General features: G+C 36.8%; 2 protein-coding genes across 2 annotated transcripts in view; both read left to right on the top strand.

Moving 5' to 3' along the window:
• LOC133518387 (neuroligin-1-like) overlaps positions 1–26,051 on the top strand; it is a 327,316-nt gene that overhangs the window by 221,657 nt on the left and 79,608 nt on the right. Inside the window, exon 2 of the mRNA XM_061852061.1 lies at positions 21,089–21,206. Within this exon, the coding sequence (XP_061708045.1) occupies positions 21,110–21,206 (97 nt within the window). The 5' untranslated portion in view covers positions 21,089–21,109. The remainder of the gene's footprint in view (positions 1–21,088; positions 21,207–26,051) is intronic.
• On the top strand, positions 8,737–13,155 carry LOC133518386 (uncharacterized). The gene is made up of 2 exons (XM_061852060.1): positions 8,737–9,290; positions 9,890–13,155. Exon 2 carries the CDS (start codon positions 9,902–9,904, stop codon positions 12,293–12,295), a length of 2,394 nt encoding a protein of 797 aa, XP_061708044.1. The 5' UTR covers positions 8,737–9,290; positions 9,890–9,901; the 3' UTR covers positions 12,296–13,155.

The following is a 26,051-nucleotide window of genomic DNA, read 5'->3' as shown; positions in this document are numbered from 1 at the left end:
AAACTTGCATCTTTTTCGTCTTGTCCTTTTATATAGTGTAGTAATTAAGTTATAGGCTTTTCTGACTTTCTCTCAGAATACATGACTACCTACTATAGTTACCATGTAGGTGCGAGCGAGATACACTTAAATCAAATTGAAATCATATTTTTAAAATCCTAATACCATTTTTCGTTCGACTGAGCAACTAGACAAAAACAATGGCATATTGTCGCTTCCGACGACATTATTTATTCAATGTCCTTATCTGCGCCCTTTTTGTGAACGGAATTATTAATATTATTTGTTGCTTGCTTCCACTTTGCCAAATTAAGTTTGCGGCTTGCAAAAACATATTTTCTGGTAGGGTTTGGAGCAGCATTGCGTTTCGGATTAAGACTTTTACTCTACGGATCACATCATGAATTAGATATATTTGTTTATTTAGACATACGCTCTTCTTTTGCGAATATATTTGTATTTATCACAAAAATGTAAGACAATTCAGTATGACTTTTCTATTCTATTTTATTCTCATCAAAACACGTTTCCCAGAATAACTCCTAGTTTACGAAATTAACTACTTGGCCACTTCAACGATAACGTTTCGTATCGTTGAAGCTTAAACCGTCAACGACCCACCACTACAGACAACTGCTTTCACCATTTCGGTTAATTGTTCAGCACAACCTATTTGCTAGACTTAAATTGACCGGGATATAAACCGTGATTACCTTTTATATTGTTTCTGAGCTCCCGATATTTCGACGCAGTTACATCCAACAATACAAACCGTGAATCATTCAAAGCGATAACCTATTTGTCTGTGGTTTACAATAAATCTTTTAAATTTTTTACTACCAATTTGGTCTCGGAAAAAAAATCCACAGTGAAGTTACAAAATGTAATTGCCTTGAAACGCTACACAACTATTATCCTGAGGTGGATTCAGTTTTGACAATTTGATACGGTTTTGATCGAAGTGTTTTTCGGTTTGATTTCATCTGATACACCCTCATACATACATGTGCAAAGCATTGCATGCGAAACGCAATATTCGAGACGAGGCGGGAGTCATTTTGATAACGTCATTCATGAACTAGATAGCCTGAGCCACCACCATCACGCCCAACCATATACTAAAAGGTGATAACGGTAACCGGCTTTGAACTATTTTCCCACTGAGACTATTGGCAGCTCAAGCTAAGCGGGGCTCGCTGACTTGAGGTCATATCAAAACAAGATGAAAACCTCAAATAGTTTAGAATCGGCCTCGGAATTCGGCTCGGGATTGTTTGAAACGCTACACAATTATTATCATGTCGTATCGCAGATCGGCTTACGCGTGCTTTCGGGCTTAAAATATAGATTTTGGAACTGTAGCATTAAATTGTATATCCGATAGTTTCGACAGCTATTGTTATTCGATATGTGTGAATATAAAAATAAAAGTGTTAAATACAATGGATAGATATAAGTAGTTATTTTTATTGTGTACATCATTTTATAGTATTGCATACCACCCAACTACATTAAGTCCAGTACTACTATCCATAACTTCAAGCAAGCATTTTTTTAGCAATGTTCTATTTGGTTTTCTCTGCGTTTTTTCTTCCCCATATTATACTTATTTAGCCATAGATCTACTACATTTAAAAGTCCCACCCCACCTAAATGAAGATATTCAAATCCTAATGAGAATAGTATGAGTTATGGAGATGTGACGATTTCTTATATATAACTAGTTCATTACTAATGGATTCGAAACTTAGGAATGTATTTTAAATATATTATACCCGATAAAATCCGTTCAGAATATGATTTTATTTCATAGACTAGGTACTTAATAACCACGAAATGTACTGGATTGTGAGGTGACAATTGTCAGGAAAATAGGGTTATTGTCAGCAGCAACATGGCGATAGCAATCAGAGGCGTTTTACGTTTAATAATTTAGCGAGCTAGACTTGTGATAGATATTCACCACTTAGATGTTTGGCAACCTTCAAACTGTGCATTTCTCCAGGAACTTGCTACTTTGCTCAGCTAAACTGTGGAATGAATTATGGTCCGCGATATTTCCGGACCACTACGACCTTCAAACCTTAAAAAAAATCACACTCCCATCTTAAAGACGAAATTGTCTATCACAAAAAAAAGGATTGTCGAAAGTCTACTTCATAAAGTATTTTTATTAACCAAACCAAGTATTTTAGGCATCATAACCAGTTCTTATTACAATCCTAAATTTGAATCACGCCATAACCAACTTTATTAGTATTCTTCAGCGCTCCAGAAAAATACTAAAGGCCCTGAAAATCCCACTCGTCAAGGTTTCTTTTGTTTCGAATGCAAATAAGAATATAAAGTAATAAAGAAACAAAGGAATATCAGATGACACGGCGACTGATTTATCTGGGATGAATAAAGGATTTTTATTTTGTCAAGGGAATATTGTTATAATGTTATCTTCTTTAAATAATGACGGGGATAACTGCGGATATGTTTGTGTCGTCTGATGTTTTGTGTATATTACATTTATAATGAATGGGAAGATTGTATTTTCAACAATCTTCAATTATCAACCGCTCGGTGTACTCCTTACATCTCATTATAGTATCTAAAAGAGCTCTACGTGTTGGCTCGTCTCCGCGCACGCTCCAAAATGTCTGGGACACCATTTATATCTACCACTACCATTATAATTTGCTTTTAAAATAAAATGATGACTGTCAAAACGGTAATCTTGCCAAATGTATTTATTGTGTCCAAATTAGGAAATAATAAGCCATCAAGTACGAGTTTGTTGTAACTTATTAAGTCCATCATTGGCCGCATAAAAAAGACAGGAATTTGCAATGAATTAATGAGTCCGTATTATTAAAAAGTTTTTAGTAAATTTTTACACCTGGGCAAAATATGGTCCGTTATGTAATTTTAAGGAATACAATTATGATTTATGAGTATGTCTACTCATAAAACTATAAGAGTAAGAGGATTTCGTCCAAAACAACATGAAATTATTTCGTCTAGATTATTTGTTGATACAGTAAATTCATTTCAAGTTCATAAATCGAATTTCCACCGACTGGCCTATTAGTCACGTTCCTGAATCGCTGGTAAATTCACCACGTTTCCGAACTTCGCAAATTTGAATTTCTGAATCCATCGTCCATTGCAGCAAATTGTTTTCCATACCGCGAATGAAGAAATCGTTCGAAATTGTAACGAGCTTGCTGCGAAACGTAAGGTAAATGAGTCTTTTAAAAAAAATTGAAACACCAGAAAAGGAAATCCTGCTCAACTGTTTGGAGATTTCCTATAAATAATATGTTTTAAAATACAACAGCTTTTGTTTTCTGAAGTTATTAACCGTAGCGTTAGCGAAAGTTTCTGTTTTGACTCGACAATTTTGCTTTCGTATGTCCGGATGTTCTCCTCTACAGGTCGCAATTCTCAACCGATTTTCCTATAATTTTGTGAAAAGGTTCGGTAAATAGATAGAATTTATTTGTTATTCGTTTCTTTGGAAAATTTTCAATATAGCGGAAATTGGCATAAAAAACATAAGTCCCAGTATGGCACTTAAAACCATGGTGAGTTTGATGTAAATTACCGCCGTAAATTACGGGGAATCTTTCCTGCGAATGTTCTCTGGTAGAGATGTGCCGTTCTCAAGAACATGCCCGAATGAGAGAACATTGCGAGAAAGTGCTCGGGAATTTCCTTCGACACGGAAATATCCGAGAAAGTACAAAATATATGCATGAATTCTGATGAACGAACAAATTACTCTAAAGGCAACTTTCTCCTCACTCTCGGGAAATTTCCGAGCATATTCTTGGGAATGTTCTCGTGAGAACTTACTCGAGCACTTTCTCGGCACTTTCTTTAATTGCTCGAGATAGTTCTCCCGAGAACATTCTCGAGAATATGCCCGGAAATTTCCCGAGACTGTAGAGAAAGTCACCTTTATAATATAGTATTGCATTTGAATGTTTGCAGATGTCTGTCAATTACTTACATAACGATAAACGAATACTAAAATTTGAACGTTTTTGCAAATTTTTATAACTTTCTCGGTAATTCTCATCCAAGACAACATTCTCGAGAAAGTGCGGAAATTTCCAAGAGAAGGAATTTCCGAGAGCGAGAATGTTTTATTTTATAAACAACTGTATTCTCTGGTAATTTTTCGAGGAGAAATTTTAACTATATTCAATATATAATTAGATGATAGAGATGAAATACCAAATAATATTAAATGATTTAACTAATGTTTAATAAGTTTTATTCGATGTGCGATTTAAAATGTTTTCAACAAAGTCAACACAAAGAAAGAGCTCTCACATGTCATCTAATCTAAACGCACCCGGCAATCAATGCTATCCCCATCCTAATTTTAATAATAATTAATCAGCCGTAAGAGATAGCAAACGACGGAAACGGAACAACGAAAACAACGAAGAGGCTGATTCTATTTAAATAATTATAAAATATGAGTAATAGTATTTTATACAAACGTGAGATTTTCAGTCGAGTACCGTATATTTTCATCTTTAACCGACTTCAATTTCATAGAAGGAGGAGGTTATGTATTCGGTTGTGGCTTTTTTATGTATGTTCACCGATTACTCCCACTCCCGTGGTCCGATTTCAGTAATTCTTTTTTTATTTGAAAGGAGTTACTTCCAAATTGCTCCCATTTTAATTTGTTTCTGATCTGATGATGGGATTCATGAGGAATTGAGGGAACTCCTCATTTTTTAAAGGCACGTGTATCTTAAGATATGTATATCTGTATCCGAGGATAGGGACACGTGGAAGAATAAGAGGGAGGCCTTTGCCCAGCAGTGGGACAGTATGGGCTCATAATAAATAATAATAATAATAATAACGTGTATCGTGACCTCAAACATATCAGTTGGTAACGCATATACTTAAAAAAGGATAATATATTATTTTATCCTTTTTGAAGTCGGTTTACTTTTTTTGTAAAAAGTTTTTATTTCAGCGTGCGTCGGTGAGTCAGCATGCATCGCTGCGTCTGACAACGTTACTGTTAAAGATACCGTTCGGGCTTAGACTACTCCACCACTGCAGAATCAAATCGATGTTGCCGCCCGGATATTCGCCATTTGCGGCAGCAATGCAGTCGGTAGTAATGTCACTGCAATATTGCTGATGTAGTCTGAATCGGAACAGTACCTTAACGCTGGTCCGCCCTTATAAAATGCTATCAGAGGTCGTGTCAAAAGGCATTTCGTTCGCACTTATTGGTGCACGTGAGATGTCTGATTACGACTCAGGTCATATCAAAATAAGATGAAATTCATATAAAATATTGAAACAGAATCGGCCTTCCATGCACAACTTTTGGTTTCAACAAAAACTCCGTACACGCTGAAAGAGATCTTATCGAATACTTGTTAAAGTTTGTTTTGGTTTGCTTTGTTAATAAAAGTAATTAAGAGTCGTGAGGTTTTCGTATGTCGGAGACACGTGTTGTGGGTGATATTTTGTGTTCAAAGTCTGTTATATCCGTTGAGGATTTAGGTAAGATTTTTTGTGTTATTTAAAATTAAACATCGGAACTTTTATATGCAGGCCTATTTTTATTTTGTTGTCAATTTATAACGGGTAAGCACTGATTGACTAGCAGGTTATCTTTTCGCGGATAAGCAAAGTAATTTTTTTTTTATTGACAATAAGTTGTTAAGCTCTTGATTTTATTTTGAAGATCGCTCTCGCTTGGTGCATGCGAAATAAAGTGAAAGTCATTTTTTTTATTTATCGTATGGCATATTTTACATCGCTGGATCAATAAATGGTCAAAATTAATGGAAATTATAAATACAGATCAGTTAGTGTTTTTAAATTTTTGCCCGCTTCAGGTAGGCAGCTGCTGCATAGGAGATGGTCTCGAAATCTTCTGCGTGTCCTGGGTATTTAGTGAGGGGGCACTCCTCCCAGTGAAAGTCATGCGTGAGATATAAACTAACCATCAAACTGATCGTCAAGGGGGTATCAAAGCCATAAAAAGTTATTAAATCAAGGATCTTAGAAATACCTCTCCAATCCTTCCAATCCTTCAAAATATCGACGAACTTTAAAATTCATGAGAAAATCCCACAGGTTGAATGTTTACGGAATTGGGCAGAAAGTTGGCAACTATCCCTTAAGTCCCTTTGAACAAGTTTTGACAGGAACTATGTGTGTTGTTGAAAACTTGCGTGATCAAAGCTGTGTGGCCGGTCAGACTTTGATAATGGAATTAAATCGACTGTTTGGACGTCTTGAAGTATATCTTCATATCAACTGACGAATATGACTAACTCTAGGGCTAGATAGTTTGTTATATTGAGCATTATCCGCATATATACAACCGTGCCAAAGGTTTTCAAATTGCTAACTGACTCCTTTAGTACCTACTGTAGTGCACGTAGACACGAGGTACCTATTCCTTTATACTTCCACCTACTTGCAGCCCAAAAAAATGTATTTTGTTGCTTTCCCTGTTTCCATGCACGCTCTTCACGTATAGCTGTCTATTTTACCCAAATTAAAGAGATGTCTCTTGAGTGTGTAATGTCCTGTAATTAACTAATGTTGTATTTTTGTGTTGGTTTTGTTGTGATGGTGTAGTTGGAGTTTAATATCCTTATAAATGACAGATGCCCAAGTTAACCTGTTTACTACTGCACTCAAACCGCCCCAACGATATACTCAATTATCGATTATGTAGTGCCATTTACACTTATTATTGAAACTATCCTTAATAAGTCAGTTACAAGGAAGCAATTTTGCATAATATATAATTTCAAACATTATCTCAAAATTCTTAAGCCACACAAAACTTTATTAATTAAACTGGTACAATTTTCATGTTATAAAACGTGCAACGACTTATCAAAATCGACGATAACATTTTCAAGCTCAACATCGCGCCGAGAATCCTGATAGTTCCCTTGTAACTGTTCAATGATATCCGTATAATCCGCATTGTTAGCTCTAAGTCGCGATGATGTTCTCATTGGCTAGACAATCATGGACCGGTCTAGTTTTAGGAAAGTCCAGTGTAGTATGACCTCAAGAGACTAACAATTCTGTGCACAGAGAGATTTTTAGAAAATGAATGATTCATGAAGCGGCAGAACGACTAGAGCAGTGTTCACAGAGTACGTTTTATAAAGTGGCGAGCTTGCTTGTGATCACAGCCAATAGTTGTAAGAACAGTAGTGAATGAATAAAGTTTAGTTTAGTTTAGTTTTAAAGTGTAGTTTTGTTTTTAAATGACAAATTCTGTCTCATATATAATCTTTGTTTCCCAGAGCAAAGAATAAAAGTGACATCAAACACTAGCAGACCCAAATGGATTACTAAGGGCATAAAAAAGTCATGTCAAAATAAGAGATACCTAAGGTTTCTGTATTACAAAAACAGAACTCAGGCACAAAAAAACATCTACAAGAAATACAGCTCTGTACTAAAGTCATGTATTAGTCAGTCACAGAAGAATATAAACCATAAATTCATATTAAACTCAAAGAACAAAAGTCGAGCTACATGGACCGTTATTAGGGAAAAAACTGATGTAACAAATCTTTTTGAAGGCATAGAATCATTAACCTTCAAGGGCCAACACGTTCGCGATCCTTCTGAAATAGCCAACATATTCAACGATCATTTCATTAATAATCCAAAAAAAATTTGTGACTGGAAGTTAATACTCAAGGATGTAGACTTTGCTAATCATAGTATGTTTGCCTCGCCTTGTAATATTAGCGAAATTATAAAATACATAGAGTCTTTAAATAATACAAAAGTGGTAGGCTTTGATGGCGTTTCGACTCATATTGTTAAATTGTGTTCAAGAGCCATAGCACCAATTCTAACTCATTTAATAAACGAGTCTTTTAGCCAGGGGAGGTTTCCCTCAAGGCTTAAAACTTCTGTAGTAAAACCGCTCTTTAAGAAAGACGATAAAGAAGCCGTAGGTAACTACCGTCCTATTACGCTCATATCTGTGTTTGCAAAAGTTTATGAAAAAGCTATGCACCATAGAATGTCTCAATTTTTAGAAAAACACAAAGTTAATTGCTAACGAACAAAATGGGTTCCAAAAGGGAAAGTCAATCACACATGCCTATTACTCACTTGTTGAATCCATTACTCAAAGGATTGACCAAAGAACTCCCGTTACAGGAGTATTCTTTGATATGAGGAAAGCGTTCGATTTTGTTAATCATGACATAATACTAGCAAAATGCGAAAGGTACGGTTTTAGAGGAGTATCGTTAGCATGGCTTCAAAGTTACCTTCATAACAGAAAACAGTGCGTCGAAATAAATAGGTTAGATGACAAAAATGATGTAATAACATATCGTTCTATAAAAAAAGGCAACGGCACAGGAGTACCTCAGGGCAGTGTTTTAGGTCCGCTTTTATTTATTCTTTATATTAATGACTTACCAAAAACTAGTAGTTATAAGATAGTTTTATACGCTGATGACATTTCTATACTGATACCAGGTGATAATATCGATAAAAATATGCATATGACTAGTATTAATATGACTATTAACTCTATATGTAATTGGTTAGAATTAAATAACTTGACGATTAATATAAGTAAAACAAAATATATACAGTTCTGTAACACTAGAGCTAATACATCAAATAGGGACATTACTTGTAGAGGACATACGCTAGAAGAAGATACTGAAACACGGTTTCTTGGATTACTTTTAGATCGCCATTGTAGCTGTTAAGTACTGGACATACGCACGGGAGGAGACGCGCGGGCGGCGGACAGAGCGCGACGTCATCGCGGCAAGCCGCAAGCGCCGCGCGGCACACACTCGGCTTCACATACTCCACCGGCAACGGACGAATACCGTAATAGTTTTTTTTTATAATTGTTTGGCCGGGATTCTTTGTAATTAAGGCGGAATAAACCAGCCTATTTTAATACAGTCCGCATTTTCATTTATACGTCCAGTAGGACCCTAACATTGGTCCTTTAGGATTCTCACCGTCTTAATTCGCGAAAATAACGGTCAACCGACTTCAAAAATCTCGGGGCGCTTCAGACGTGGTCTTCAGCTGTAGAAGATACCTGGTGAAGACTCTTCATTATCATCGCCACATCGGGTACTCCGCCTAGCAACCGCGCACGCCAGAGAAAAAGAAGCTATTCGGAAATTTGCATTGCAACGGACTTTGGACCCATCGAAAGTGCGAGTCATCTTGAGAACAAAGGAAGTTAACATCTTCGATCACGATTCATTTGTGGACGTTTATAGACATACGTGAGTTCGTTCCATATTTTTCCCTTATAAACCCCTTCCTTTTCCATAAAAATTAAATTTAAATTATTAAAATTGCTAGCAATTTCAGTTAGCGCTTTCGTATTTCATCATAAGTGTAGTTGGCAATTGAGTTATAATTTTATTTTGCTATTATTTCTTGCGTTTATAAGCTTTACTTTGCTAAATTGCAATTACAAGTCAAATAGCACACATCATAACGGGAATTTGTTTACGCAGTTCGCTCGCTTCTTATCGCCGGCTGGCAACTAGCTCTGTTCGGTCACTTGCATTGACTTTTTCCTTAATTAGCATTGCAATAAGGTTGCTTACGCTATTTTTTAACTTCATACGCATAAATAGTTATTAAAACTGGGTCATTAGAGCAACAAATTATTGCTTATTCTGTTACCATGTCGGCCGCAGAGACACTTAAGCAGCTAATTAGGAAGCGTAGTTGTGTAAAGGGCAAAATTACTATTTTTAGCAATTATTTAGAGGAATTTGGTACTATAACAAAGCCTAGCACAGTACAACTTTTAGATTTAGAAAGCAGATTTAATAAATTCGATGCCTTATACGCCGCCTTCGACAAATTACAGGACGAGATTGAGATGCTTTCGGAAACCGCGGATTCAGAACGCGAAGATTTCGAAACAAAGTACCACGAGCTAGTGGCGGGGGCGCGCAACCTGCTCGGCGCGCGTCCGCTGCACTCCGCGACCTTGGACGCTGCGCGTGAGGAATCCGTGGCGAGTTTCGTCGATGCTCATCAGGCAGGTGGTCATAAATCTAATTGTGTTAGGTTGCCAAAAATAGATTTACCTACTTTTCAAGGTCACTATCAGCACTGGCTTGAGTTTAGGGATACATTTATCTCATTGATACATTCCAGAGAAGATATGGATAATATTAATAAGTTACATTATCTTCGCGCGTCTTTAAAAGGTAGTGCCTTACTTGTCATAGATAACTTAGATTTTAAATCTGAGAATTACACTTCTGCTTGGAAATTATTGTGCAGTAGGTACGATAATAAAAGGTTGCTTGTAAATAATCACGTCAAGGAACTTTTTAACGCTGAGCGAATCAGCAATGAATCTTGTGCATCAATTAGACGTCTTATAGATGTTACTAACAAAAACCTGCGTGCACTTTCTACATTAGATGAACCCACTCAACATTGGGACACATTAATTATTCATATGATGACAGAAAAATTGGACAGTGTGACGCATAGGGCATGGGAGGAGCATAGAAATACTCTCACTGATCCTCCATCTTTAGAGGTATTTATTACTTTCCTTAGCAACAGAGCAGACTTGCTGGAGACTTTGCAAGAAAGTAAAGGTAACAGTTGTAAAACTGAAAATAAAAATAGTACCAACCTATGTATAGCTACAACTAACAATAATAATTCATTCAACAATAAAAATACAAACAAAACATTCAACAAACAGCATAAAAAAATATTTACATGTCCCGTTTGCAATCAAACTCATTTTCTCTTTAACTGTGAAACATTCAGAGCCCTTCCTATAGAGAGTCGTATTCAAAAGGCTAAAGAATCAAAGGTCTGTCTTAATTGTTTACGGCCCGGGCACTTAGAAAAAAGTTGCAACCTTGTGCCATGTAAATATTGTAAAAAAAGGCATAACACGCTTTTACATTTGCATGAGCCCGTAGCTCATTCTGAGCCTACGGCTTCCCCTGTTTGTAACTTCGCCGAGTCAAGCCATGATGTACCGCAATGTACTACTGCGCCGCATGCTTTGCTGTCCACAGCGATCGTGAAGGTGCGCGACGGCGCGGGCAACGTGCATACGGCCCGGCTGCTTCTGGACAACGGAAGTTCCTGCCACTTCGTAACAGAATCACTCTGCGGTAAGCTGGGTTTGTCGCGACGTAGTATGGGCTCCACGTTGACAGGTGTCAATAAGAAAAAATCACAGCTTACACAGTCTTGCAGCCTTACTATAATGTCGTGTTATGAGGATTACAGCTTTACTGTGAACTGTTACATATTACAGCAGATCACAGAAGCAATTCCGACTTCTTACTTTAATATAGACCATATTTCTCTTCCAAAAGGAATCGTTTTGGCTGACCCTTCTTTTAATGTACCGTCAGCAATAGACATTTTAGTTGGGGCCGATGTATTTTGGTCCGTCTTAGGTCACAATTCTATTGAATTAAGTAAAAACTTACCGAAGTTGTTTGAAACGAAGCTGGGTTGGTTGGTGGTTAGGGATCTTGCCCATCGTAAATCACCGTCTTCTGCTCCAGTTTGTAATTTTGCGCATGCGGAGCCTAACCCAGATTTAACTCGTTTTTGGGAGTTAGACACGGTCGCAGCCAAGCACTCTTTGTCACCAGAGGAACGCGCCTGTGAAGAAAATTTCTATCGCACTACAACTCGCAGCGAGGATGGCCGGTTTATCGTCACGATGCCGCTAAAGGAAGATCCTGCTGTCTTAGGCGACTCGTTTCAAAGGGCAAAGTGCCGTTTCCTGTCTTTAGAGCGTAAGTTTACTCGAGAGCCGATTTTTAAGGAAAGATATATCGACTTCATGCGGGAATACGAGCGTTTAGGTCATATGACTGAAAACAAAGAGTCTTCAGCTGGCTGTCTTCAATCCAAGGTCAATTATTACCTGCCACATCATGGTGTGCTTCGCGAATCGAGCCAAACAACAAAGCTGCGTCCTGTTTTTGATGCTTCAGCACCTTCAAGCACTGGCGTGTCTCTTAACCAGATTCAAATGGTCGGACCAACTGTCCAGGAAGACCTTTATTCCATTTTGCTGCGTTTCCGGCAGCACAAGTACATCGTAACTGGTGACGTCGAGAAAATGTATAGGGCGATTGACCTTACACCTTCTCAACGCTCTCTTCAGCAAATAATTTGGCGATATGATTCCTCAGAGCCTTTAAAAACCTACACTCTTAATACCGTCAGCTTTGGACAAGCTTCGGCACCGTACCTAGCAACTAAGTGTTTGGTTTAATTGGCATCTAGTGCCATCGATAGCGACGTCAAACAATCTATTCAGCGGGATTTTTATGTCGATGATTTTTTGAGCGGCTCGTCGACTATTAAAGACACAATTAGGCTGTGCAAGGGTGTCATATCTACTTTAAAATCAGCGCAGTTCAATTTAAGAAAATTTCAATCGAATAATAAGTACATACTTGAACAAATTTCGCCTAGTTCAGAGCCAAATAATATTCTGGACATTTCAAGCACTGATAACAATAGTTCTTCAAAGACTTTAGGTTTAAACTGGATTTGTGACTCTGATATGATGTCATTTGCTATTAGCATTCAACATAATGAAAAAGTCACAAAACGTCATATTTTATCAGTCATCAGCCAAATATTCGATCCATTAGGCCTAGTTAACCCTTGCATTGTCGAGGCAAAAATTGTGATGCAGAGGCTTTGGATTGAAAAGTGCTCTTGGGATCAAGAGGTCTCGCAGGAAATCAAGGAAATGTGGTTATCATTTGTTAACACTTTGCCTCTTCTTAACTATGTAATGGTACCTCGCTGGGTGATTGCTGATAACTCAGTGAGCCATGAAATTCACGTCTTTTCAGACGCTTCAGAGCGTGCATATGGTGCGTGTCTATACATTCGTTCGATTGATACGTCAGGTCAGGTACAAGTGCATCTTTTGACATCTAAAAGTAAAATAGTCCCAATTAAGCCAACCACCATACCTAGGCTTGAATTGTGTGGGGCTTTGATGGCTGCAAGGTTGTGTAAAAAAGTGGTAAGCTCATTGACTCTGCAATTTAGTGAATGTAGATTCTGGTGTGACTCGACCATTGTACTGGGGTGGTTAAATACACCACCAAATAATTTGAAAAGCTTTGTTCGTAATAGGGTCCACGAGATCCAAGAGAGCAGTGGAGGTCACACGTGGAGCTACGTACCGTCGAAGGACAATCCGGCGGATCTTGTTTCTCGTGGGGTGAAGGCTGACCAAATCAGCGGTTCATCCTTGTGGTGGTCAGGTCCGACATTTCTGTCGGAACCAGAATCTCATTGGCCAAAAATGCCCAACACACACGTGAAGCACGATCTACCTGAGTTGATTACATGTTCTCTGGCGCTTGTTGATGATCGTAGTACTGATTGCATTTCTAAATTAATCGAAAACAAATCAAGATTTATTAACTTACAAAACGTAACCGCGTACTTGCTAAGATTTATACATAACTGTAAAAATCAGAACAATAAATTAACTGGTCATCTTTCAGTTCAAGAACTTCAAAATTCGTTAAATTTAATAACCCAAAAAGCACAACAGGAAATGTTCCCTGACGAATATGCTGTTCTAAAAGCCGGCAAGGCACTACCTAACAAAAATCGTTTGATTTCATTAACGCCTTTCTTAGATACAAATAGTATCATGCGAGTTGGTGGCAGGCTTGATAATTCTCCTTATTGTTATAACACAAAGCATCCAATTATTTTATGTAGCAAACACCATTTAACAAAAATCATTTTTCGACATTTTCATATTAAATGTTTACATGCCCCATCTCGACTTCTTCTAGGAACTATAAAACAAACTTATTGGCCATTAGGTGGCACAAATCTTGCGAAAAACACCGTAAACAAATGTGTACGTTGTTTTCGCTTCAAACATGACACAGTTCAACCCATCATGGGGCAGTTACCTGCGACACGAACTGAATTAGAGTTCCCTTTTTTACATTGTTGCGTCGATTACGCAGGGCCAGTGTTGATAGCAGATAGGAAAGGTAGAGGATGCAAGCTTATAAAATCTTTCTTGGCAATCTTCATTTGCAACTCGACCAAAGCCTGTCACATCGAGCTCGTCACGGCTCTCTCTAGTGAGGCGTACATTGCTGCTTTAAAGCGTTTTGTCTCTCGTCGTGGGTTACCATTGTCCATTACAAGTGACAATGGGACTAATTTTGTTGGCGCTTGTAATGAACTGGCACAACTCCTTATGGAGTCAGATCTTGAAGGTAAGGTAGCGCAGGAAGGCATCGAATTTAAATTTGTACCTGCTTACACTCCTCACTTCAACGGTTTGGCAGAAGCAGCCGTTCGCTCCACAAAGCATCATCTTAAGCGACTGCTACAAACTACTCACTTCACTTATGAGGAAATGGCGACTTGCCTGACAGAAATAGAAGCAGCGTTAAACAGTCGTCCTCTCACCCCATTTTCCACTGATCCCTCCGATTTTTCGGCTTTAACTCCTTCTCACTTTTTAATTGGCCGTTCACTTATGTCTATACCTCAGCCACAAGTGTCTGATGTGAACATCAATCGTCTGGAACGATATAGGCGAATCCAGGTCATACGGCAGCATTTCTGGTCCCGGTTCTCGGTTGAATACGTCGGCCTGCTGCAGCAAAAACTGAAGTGGCAATCTTCGAACAAGGAGCTGAAAGTCGGATCGCTGGTTTTAATAAAAGACCGGGCTCTTCCACCCCTAGTGTGGTCTTTAGGGCGAGTAGCTCAACTGTACCCAGGCAACGACGGAGTCAGTAGGGTTGCGGAAATAAAGACGAGGAGAGGAACCATTCGGAGGGCCTTTAATAACATCTGTCCCCTTCCAGATTTTTGAAGTCTTCCTCCACATACTTCAACCCGGGCAGCATGTTAAGTACTGGACATACGCACGGGAGGAGACGCGCGGGCGGCGGACAGAGCGCGACGTCATCGCGGCAAGCCGCAAGCGCCGCGCGGCACACACTCGGCTTCACATACTCCACCGGCAACGGACGAATACCGTAATAGTTTTTTTTTTATAATTGTTTGGCCGGGATTCTTTGTAATTAAGGCGGAATAAACCAGCCTATTTTAATACAGTCCGCATTTTCATTTATACGTCCAGTAGGACCCTAACAGTAGCTGGAAATCGCATATAGACAACTTGTGTATTAGATTAGAAAAATTTTCCTATGCTCTGAAACGATTACAACGCTTAACTGGCGAAAAAACCGCTATTATTGCATATCACGGCCATGTTGCTTCATTGCTTAGATTCGGACTAATTATTTGGGGAAACTCAACAGACAAAAAAAGGGTGTTTATTAGCCAGAAAAAATGTATCAGAGCTATTTGTGGGAAAGGACCTTTACAATCTTGTAGACCTCTATTTAAAAAACTTAAATTGCTGACCTTAACTAGTATGTATGTTTTAGAAGTCGGCATTTTTGTTAAGTCTAACCCTAACTTATTTACAAAACTCGTTGCAAATCCAAGGTTACGCTCCAGAGATCCTACAAAATTGATAGGACCAATGTGTAAAAGTGCATTATTTAAAAATAACTGTCGCATAATGTCAATTAAAGTATTCAATAATTTACCATTAGATATTAAGGAAATTTCTGACATAAAAAGATTCAAACGGACATTGTATAACTGGCTATTAAATAATAATTTTTACAATATTAAAGAATATTTTGACTTCCACACTAGCTAATGACATTTTCATTTTCTTTATTATTATTTTATCATTTTATTTGTTATCACTGTTAACTGATAAAAAAAAAGCATTAAATGTAAATAGATTTTTAAGATGTAATTGTACATATTTTGCATGCTATAATACGGCTAAATGTGTGATACTTATAATTATAATAAGACCTGTATTGTTAACCACATTTAATGCAAATAAAGAATTTACTTTACTTTACTTACTTTACTTTACTTCACTGGAGTATTTTAAGAGTTTTGAGAACTTAACAACTCAATGTCCGCTATTAAGATTGCACACAGGCAGTAGAAATATTAGAATAGTCTGAATCTCAACATTTATTCTGATTTAAACTAAATCATGATTATATTTTAGAAAAAAAATTAGTATCAGAAATTCACCATTTTACTGTGCGTTGGTAGTCAAGCGGTAAGACCGTGCAATGTTCAAACCCCGGCTCGTACCAGCAAGTTTTCCGGAACTTAAACCCGATATGTCTTTTGATAGTTACCAGTCGTTTTTTGGTGAAGTAAAACATCGCGGGAAACCGGACAAATGCCAATAATGCCTAGTGTCCCCTTTTTCTAAAAACTAGTTCCTAAGCCAATTATTACGATTAGTTGCCAAGCGGATCCCAGGCTCTCATGAGCCGTGGCATAAGCCGGGGTAAACGCTAGGAAGTAGATTGACAATTTTATTCCTCAAAAATCACTAATAGTAGTCGCTAAATTATTTTAAGATAAATTCTTATCAAGTTGGGTCGAGTTCCTTCGTTTAATACTTACTTACCAACACTTTCATACTGTTCTTTTCTTACACCCACCCCCGGGTGACAGCAACACGATCGGGGCGTTCTTTCACCCCTTAAATCGGAACGTTACAGCTGCATTGGAAACCTATTATTTCCTCTCCGTGTCTTCTCTGAACTTGGTAAATGCCATTCAATTTGACAATTTCTGGTAAAGCCAGGCGCTTACCAGTGGAGAACGTATGGAGATATATTTGTTCAGTTTTTTTAGACACATATTTCCATTTTAGGTATATATTGTATTGCCTTCATTATCACCAGCTTATAATAAGCTCAAAAAAAGTATGATTAGGTTAACTGGTTAGACTTCAACTAATATCCACTAATACAGTTAGTCTATCCAATAAATAAATAAATTAAATATCTGTTTAAGTCCCAGCCACCAATCAACCTCATCATTGTGGTTTTTTGTGAGTGAGGATATATACATTGTTTTTCATGTACCAAAAAAGACCCATCGTTATTATAATTTTGCTAAAGGAGAATGGGCAATTTGTCCCATGGATGTATACTGTTGAGACATATCTCGTTTGAAAGGGTTTACTCTTAGCATTATTTTATTGTATGACACCAACTTTGGATAACGTGCAGGGACTGAGCAATTAAAAAAAAAAGAATGGCGAATATAAACTGTTGTTTTACAAAGTACTTGTTATGTAGCCGGTTGTTAGGTGTTTTGTATGAAAGAATATGAGAAATTCTAAATACGTTTAAGTACGTACAGGGCTGGAATTATATCCCGCGTATAAGGAAATATAACTGCTTATATGCGCAACTTTATTTTTTGTATAGCTCGGTCCCTGCAAGTTGTCCAAGGTTGGTGCCATACAATAAAATAATACTACAATTAAGAGCTTTAAAACGACATATGTCTCAACAGTATACATCCATGGGACACTCCCCATACAAAAGTGCCCATTGTCCTTTGAACCAATTAAAATGAAATTTTGAAAGCAGGCAAGCTTAAAGTCTTTGGCATACGTAGCGTTATTTGACTGTTTAGTCAGCATAACTAAAATATTAGCTATATTAAAAGCTATATTAACAACAAAAATCATGACAATTAATTTGTTTCAGTCATATTCACACTATGGAATCCTTCGGCATTAAGACCCAGCATTTCTAGAATTCTCAAAATTCCTCAACATTGTAATGAACTGCCATGCCTGGTGTACGCCGGACTCTAAGCCATTCCTTTGTGCGACGCGCTTTGAGCTGGCGTTGGTTTGTTTTACGTCTTTGTCAGTCCAATTACGTACCGAGCATGGCGAATAGAAGGCTCGAAAAACCGGAACTTCTAGTAAAGATATATCCTTTTGATATCCACGTTGTAACTATGAGATAAGTTACTATTACTATCATTTTTGATTGTTGAATTGGGTCCCAGCACAACTTTTGAAAAAATAAAATCCCCCAGTGATATTTAAAGATAAAGATAAAATATAAAATTCCTTTATTGACAGAACTGTGTACATGTAGATGTTGTGGGTAAAATAAAGTCCAACAGCTTGCCCATTTCGGACGTACAATAATAAACTAAAAACTAGTCAAATATACTAAAAGTAACAAAACATTAACAACAATACTATTTCAAAATAATTTTAACCATTTATACACATAAAATATTCATTTAGATTGTAGAAGATTTTTATTAATAGCCATTTCTTGAGTTTATTTTTAAATGCGATGCCATTTTCCGACTTAATATATTCAGGTAAATGATTCTTAATTCCGGAGACAAGAGCTCTTGGTAAGTATAAAACTAGAAGATCTAACTGTACATACATCATATTTATATTGTGTTCGTATATTTTTTTTTGGTAAAAATATCAGTTCGTTCATTAACTAATACGCAAATTTCTAATATATAAATGAATTTGTTGGTACCGAAAATTAAAGACGTTAAAAACATTGAATTAATCTAGTTTCAATATAAATATAGTACCTGGGCTCAAAAAACTTAGTAGAGTCCTAGAAGACCTATAGAGAAATTCTAAGGGACAGTTCAAAAGTCGCGAGGGCTACAAGGAGTACCCACTAATTACTTCGAAAATCTTTCCTACATCTATTTTCGTTCAGAAAACAGGGTCACTCAATGGACCCTTCAGACAAAGTGTTTCGAGGACCGGACCCGCGTGCGGGTGACATCGCCGACTATTTGTCTCCTGGCACAAAAAGGGATTTTTGGACCCCCTGTAACGTTATGTTGCTAATGTTGCTTTTGAAATGGAATCTTGGGGCTGGGTCGAGTGTTTTCCTTTTATAAGTTTGATGGGAATTGTAATTTTGTTATAAAAATAAAGGTAGAAGTGAATCATTTGATAACACACTTTTATTTAGCCTAATTGCGTACATTTGTATATAGGTATTATATGTGTGCTTACAATTTTATGAATTGGAACCACTTCCCAGTAGGTAAAGATAGATAGATGAATAGATTTATTGCAAAACATTATAGTGTCAAAAAATAATAATAAACTTGTTATAAAAATAAAACTTAGGTAATATACGAAACTAATTACTAACTGCTAGGGTTATTTTTTCATGACTGTGTAGTCGCGAAAAGGCGCCGACTCAGCATGTGCTGCAGCATTTCTACCGCAGCGCTGGTATTTTGTCGAAATCTAACAGTGCGCGCGCAGTACGCGATATGATCTACCATCAGTGACAAAAATAGACAGATGATATCTGATTATGTTTATATTTGGAGTACTTCCGATATTCTGATGACAATTAAATACAATAATATGGTAACATGGAGCTAATCTAATCATGCAGTCGGAGGGTAACCAAAGGAACTCCTCGATAGAATAACACAAACATAATGAGTTTAGGGTCTTATCTCGAGAAATAGATTGACATCCAAGTGAGAACAAATACAGTCAGCATTAAAAGTGCTATTCGTAAAAAAAATTTGAAGTAGAATAAGTTCTCAATAAAATTGGTGCTTCCCACCACTCTCCAAAAGATTTATTGTCGACTTTATAATAGTTTCTGAAAGCAAGGGATCTCAAGCCGCGGTTTTGATGGAGAAAGTTCACATTTCCCCACGGATTGCAAAGATTGCGAGCAAAGGCTCACAATGTCCGTCCATCGGGTGACCTATACATGATAGATACCTACGTATGTATATGAGCATAGTAACATTTACCATAGTCATTCACTACGAAGTAAAGTGCATATTCCTTATCATTAAGACATAATTAGCTCCAGTTGCGAGAATCATTTCCCATAATGGAAACGCACAGAAAGCTAGCTAATTAGTGAGCTCATTTCCTCCCGTTCTCTACCCGTCTTCCTCTACATCAAAAGATCCTAAAGTTTCTACTGTTGAATAGTCATACGCCTTTTTAGTGTCTATATTTCGCTAACATGTCTTCTTGTTTGTCAAAACAGCCGAAAATACAGTCGTTTCAATGCATATAAGTCTTTTTAGTTTTGCAGCGCATTTTGTAGATGTAACGATGAGTTTTGGGCGCCGACGTTATTCGCTGGATTATTTAATGAAAACTGGATTATTATAAGAAGGGATATTACTTTTCAGTTCATACAAACAAACAAACAAACAGATTGAGATTATGGAGGTGGATTCTAATTTAATATGGTTTTGAATTGGCTTTCATATGACCTCGACAACCTTGATTATTGGTGCGCGTCTCGTGCATGGCTTTTACTTCAGTTTGCATGCACCAATTACCGTGAGTGATTTTCAAGGTAAATAAGATCAACACTATCAGACATCCACACTAATCACCAAAACGATCGTCAAGGTCGTATCAAAACCAAAATTTTAACCCAATAATAATTTATTAAATTTTAATCGGCCGTCCTGTAAAAATTTTTTTTACAATATACATTAAGTATGATACCTTCAACCATTTTACTGATTCATCGTTTCATTCGGCTTCAGCTATCGGTGATAGCTGAATGCTATGGACTAATAGACGTGATCATTCGTGAGTTTGACGTGTATTGGATATAAAATGGTTTAGTTTTTGCAAATAAAACACGGGATTGGAATGAAATGTCGGTGCCTTTTAACGAATTGTGTTTGAGGGTGATTTTAATGAACGTTTTTGGGATGTTTGTTGTGTTTAAGTATATATTCCAGAATTATAGAAGACTATTTAGCTATTACTTGGAAGCCAATTCGAACGTACTTGTCCGTACATGTATTGGGGCCAGCGAGACGCACGGGTGAATAATAGCAAAACGACATCATTTAGATATCATTTTATGTCTGGATGTAAATGGTCTTGAAGACAGAACCTAGTTTCTGACTTCAAAGTTACAGTATTCTTAAAAGTAAATTTTACTTGCTGCTCAGCACCTTTTTTGATTCAAATAATGTATTTATTTTATTTTTGTGTCGAAGAAGAAGCTCGTTAAATGCAATGTTTGGATAGCCCGAAACATAATTGCATACTTTTTTAATGTATCTCTTGACTTGACTGTAATGACTTCATTATACAACTCTTTGATAAACTATAATGAATTTGACCACGATCTGTATTTTTTGTTCACAGGCCAGCGTCGCGTGATGGCGCATGGATTGCGCATGGAGCTGGTGGGCGACGCTGGTGCTGGCGTCCCTGGTCGCGGCGGGGCCTCGCTACAGCTCACGCATCGTGCACACTCACGCAGGTATATCATATGCGGTGCATGAAGCATGCAATGAGCTGGTCGTGGCGCCTCGCTCCAGCTCACGCATCGTGCACACTCACGCAAGCTGTATAGCATAATGCCGAGCATAGAGCGTACATGAAGCAGGTCGTGGCGCCTCGCTACAGCTCACACGTCGTGCCATTGACAGTGGTATTCTGCGGCAAAGCTGCAGCAGTACAATAATAATGATACAACAATAGTCCTAATAAAAACAACATCAACTAAGATGGTTGGCATACCTCACCTTCTTCTGAAAAAAGTATGTAATTTTGGGTCACTTTTTTAATATCGAATTTACAAGCCGACCTATAAAAATGTTATCAATAAATATTGTATTTTCTTTCTTTCTCCTATCAGTTTCGAAACAGCTGGTGATTCTGAGTAGAAATAAAATAAATATATCCAAATTAAAAAAAGTGTAGTATACAACTATAAAGTGACCCCAGAACAAATTATGAAACAGTTTACCGTACACGCGTTTCATCAGGTTTCGACAAGGGAATTAATAGCATATTAATAAACTGTTAACGTAGTTAGACAGGTTTTCATGGTTAGTTCCAGTTTCTAATGAAGTTTAAAATGGGGATTTAACTAGTTACGTTCCCCTTATAAATTAAGGGTAGTAGTAGTGGATTAAAAGAGTTTAAATATTTATGCACTAGTCAAATACGTATAACGGCCTCATACAGCCCGATTCGAAGAATGCTTAAGACACGTTTAAGACCTTGGAATGATCTTTCAAAGATCGATAACTAAACGACATGTCAAAATTCACGTTTGACATAATAATATAATAAATAAAAAAAATAAAATAAATAAATAAATAAATAAATAATAAAAGAGTCTCGACCAACACCTAGAGAGACTCTCGCTAGGTGGCTGGATCAAGGGTCAGATGCAGAAGGCAGTAATTTTGGACACGGCGCGTATAGTACGTCGGTTCCTCTCTCTGCGGCCCTGACCACCGGCAGCTTGGGCCCTGCCCCGCTGCTGGCGGCACCCTAGGTTAGGTTTTTTATAATGTGTTTATATCTTTTGTATTGTTTTGTAAGTGTTTTTATATTTTACTTTTATATCCATATTATAAAAAATCCTAACCTAAGATATTAAATGAATAAAGGTTATAATAAATAATAATAAATATTATAGGACATTATTACACAAATTGACTAAGTCCCACAGTAAGCTCAATAAGGCTTGTGTTGAGGGTACTTAGACAACGATATATATAATATATAAATATTTATAAATACTTAAATACATAGAAAACACCCATGACTCGGGAACAAATATCCATGCTCATCACACGAATAAATGCCCTTACCAGGATTTGAACCCGGGACCATCGGCTTCATGACATGTCGTTTAGTTGACTGTGATCCCAATAAGATCTATCTACGATATTTTTAAAGTCAAAGTGATATTGGTTGCCCGAATCAAGCTGCTACTGTCAATTATACGACATACAAACGATATCTAAATGAGTATTTATGTAGACCAGAACTTATCGTTATCGTATCTCATTCATGGAATAGCCTAGTTGGTAGTGACCTTGCCTACGAAGCAGGTGGCCCCGGGTTCAAATCCTGGTAAGAGCATTTATTTGTGTGTCCATCAGAGTTATTTATTCCTAAGTTATGGGTGTTTTATATTATGTATATAAGATAAAATTAAAGAAAGATAAAGATAGTTTATTATTCAAGTAGGCATATTACAATGCGCTTATGAACGTCAAATAAAGCTAACCCTACACCTCTGACCCGAGAAGATTTAAATCCCCCCTCAATTGGAGGAGGGTATCCCAATATAGACCGGCAAGAAACTCGGAGGGACACATATTTTCAATACATTACAACTTATAATTAACATGCATTAAGAAAAAAATACAATTTAGATTACTATAGAAATCATGCAATTACATACAGTTGCTAGTTTTCTTAATAGAAATTTTATCAAAAAAAAGTCATATCAAAATCATACAAATACGTAGCTCTTTTAGAAAACATATCAAATTCTTACAAAGATAAAGAAAAATAAAATTAATAAAGAAATGAGAATATACATTATATAAATCTGACAGATTGCTATACCTACAATAAATATTTGATGTGCTTTCTTACCTGAGCTGATAAGTATTTGTCTATCTTACAAGTATACACTGAAATAGATGTCATACATATAATAAAGATCACACACTTTTGCCCGTGCCTTGGTCTGCGTGGAATGACGAGCATGATTGAAAAAATAAACCCTATGTCGTTTACCGATGCCTCAAACTATCTCCGAATATAATTTCATCTAAATTAGTTCAGCGATTTAATCTTTTGGACGCTAATCATAGATACATCCGCATCGTAGATCCCACGCCAAAGACGCATTTATCCGTCACAGACCACAGAGCAATATCGACCTACGTGCATATACATAAAGTTCAACTTCAGTTTTGATACTTCCAGTGACTTGGCGTCTGAGTGACAGCTTATGTGTTTATCACGGCGTCGAAAATGTTAAAATGAAAGTGGTAAAAAACAGCTGTCTGTTCAACACATTTACACACACATTAACATTTATGATATTAGTAGGGATATGTTTTACAAAATAGTCATTGTTATTCGACTGACCTTCTGAAACTAATAATTACTTTCAAGTTCCATTACATAGTTAAAATGTATTTTAACCAATTATAAAACCTTTTATTTTGTCCAGCCAATCAAACATAAATCATGATAGCCCAATATATATTAGAAATACAATTTTTTTTTAAACAAAAGCTATTCAAAAACCTTTCACAATTTCAATTATCTTGAACAAAGCAAAATAATAACATTTCATTCAGGCGACTTTATTTAACCATCACCAGCACAAATAAATAACCACGGGCAATTTTTATTAAAACGCTCAAACGTGGGTGTGAAAATAACTATTAAAAGTGAAATATTAGCCCAGTTTTCTTCATCAAGAAGTGATTGGTAAAATATAAAATGTTGCATCGTAGGTACATGAACTCTGAAAACCTCGTTAGCGGGAATCGGGTTCAAACTCGCGACTCAGGGTTTGGCGGCAGTTAGCAATTATTGGGTATAAGAAATTTAACATGGTATAAAACTTATTCGATGTTTAATTTAACCTAAAGTAAACCAAGAGATCAAGTTTTTTTCAAATGAGTTACGTCCTGCTGAGATCATTTAATAAACGAAAAATAATCAAGTATTATATTATTGATTGCTCCAATAACGATACATTAAAAAATGTAACATTTGATATTTAATATTCAATATTTTAATGTATTGTTACTGAGCAAAGTTTGTGTATACTGTGGGTACTAGGAGATGATATTATTACTTATATACATAAATACATACCTACTTATATAACATCCATAACTTACACAGAAATAAATGCCCTTACCCAGATTCGAATCCGGGACCTCCTTCGTCGGCAGGGTAACTAAGTGACTAGGCCGTTAGTCTAATTTTAGTTTTGGATCCATAAAGGCACATTAAAACCGAATTATTTCAGCAAAATATACCCGAATCGCTAATCCCAAGATTTCCAGAACGTTTTTGAGCTAAAAACACCTTTTATAAATACAAATTTCACTAACGCATTAAAAGGGTTGAAACTACGCATACATAAATAACACTAGCCTCAAGCGAAATCCATAAAGTAATTAAATCATTAATATTTAAATTGCGTTAAGGCCGCATGTACCTATTTATATACTGACACAGGTAAGTTTAGAGGAAAATTGACGGCCACTTCTCTATACAAACTTAGTTTCCATTTTCCTCTCAAATTTGTTTAGATTTATAGATTTTGACCATAACTCTCTCATGTTTGAGGGACACCCCACCATTTTTCATAGTTTTGATGATCAGCGCCACGCGTGGTAAAGTAAAGAACTGATGACGACCGGTTTGGCCTAGTGGGTAGTGACCCTGCCTACGAAGCTGATGGTTCCGGGTTTAAATCCTGGTAAGGACATTTATTCGTGTGATGAGCATGAATATTTGTTCCTGAGTCATGGGTGTTTTCTATGTATTTAAGTATTTTATAAATATTTATATATTATATATATCGTTGTCTAAGTACCTACCCTCAACACAAGCCTTATTGAGCTTACTGTGGGACTTAGTCAATTTGTGTAATAATGCCCTATAATATTTATTTATTTATTTAACTAATTCGAACAAAGTGCCGCAGTATATTGCAAACGGCGTTGTTTATGTCATAGGGTATAAATCTACAAATTTTACAATTGTACAAATGTCATTATTTTACACGCGTTTTAACGTGATTCTTACAACTGGACTGCGACAGCTATATATATTCGTTTGACATTATATGTCTTTTTTTAAATTATTATGTTGTATATATTACTGGCAAATCAAAATTTTGAATTTATAAATTAACATACCTACATCGAATTGCGTAAACATATTTTCTCAAATCTTAATATTAAGGGAGGAAAATGGGGACTACGGTTGTGTGGAGAAGCGATCGTCTACTTTCCTCTTAAGTCCAACAATCCAATCACGAAGGGAAATCCGGAGATCTCGGCGGCAAATGACATCGCTTTGTGTTAAACCCGGGGTCAAACTGATTAATGCTCCCTCTAAAGGGCAACTAGGGCACAAATCAATTTTGATTAAATCATTATTTTAAATTCTACAAGGGCTCTAATATCGGCCAATTTTAAATACGGGTATTGTAAACCAATATCGACCGGTTTGGCCTAGTGGGTAGTGACCCTACCTACGAAGCTGATGGTCTCGGGTTCAAATCCTGGTAAGGGCATTTATTCGTGTGATGAGCATGGATATT

The sequence above is a fragment of the Cydia pomonella genome, chromosome 5 (assembly GCF_033807575.1).
Source record: "Cydia pomonella isolate Wapato2018A chromosome 5, ilCydPomo1, whole genome shotgun sequence".
Classification (NCBI taxonomy): domain Eukaryota; kingdom Metazoa; phylum Arthropoda; class Insecta; order Lepidoptera; family Tortricidae; genus Cydia; species Cydia pomonella.
Note: the sequence above shows the minus strand (reverse complement) of the source record. Positions and strands in the feature narration are given on the sequence as shown.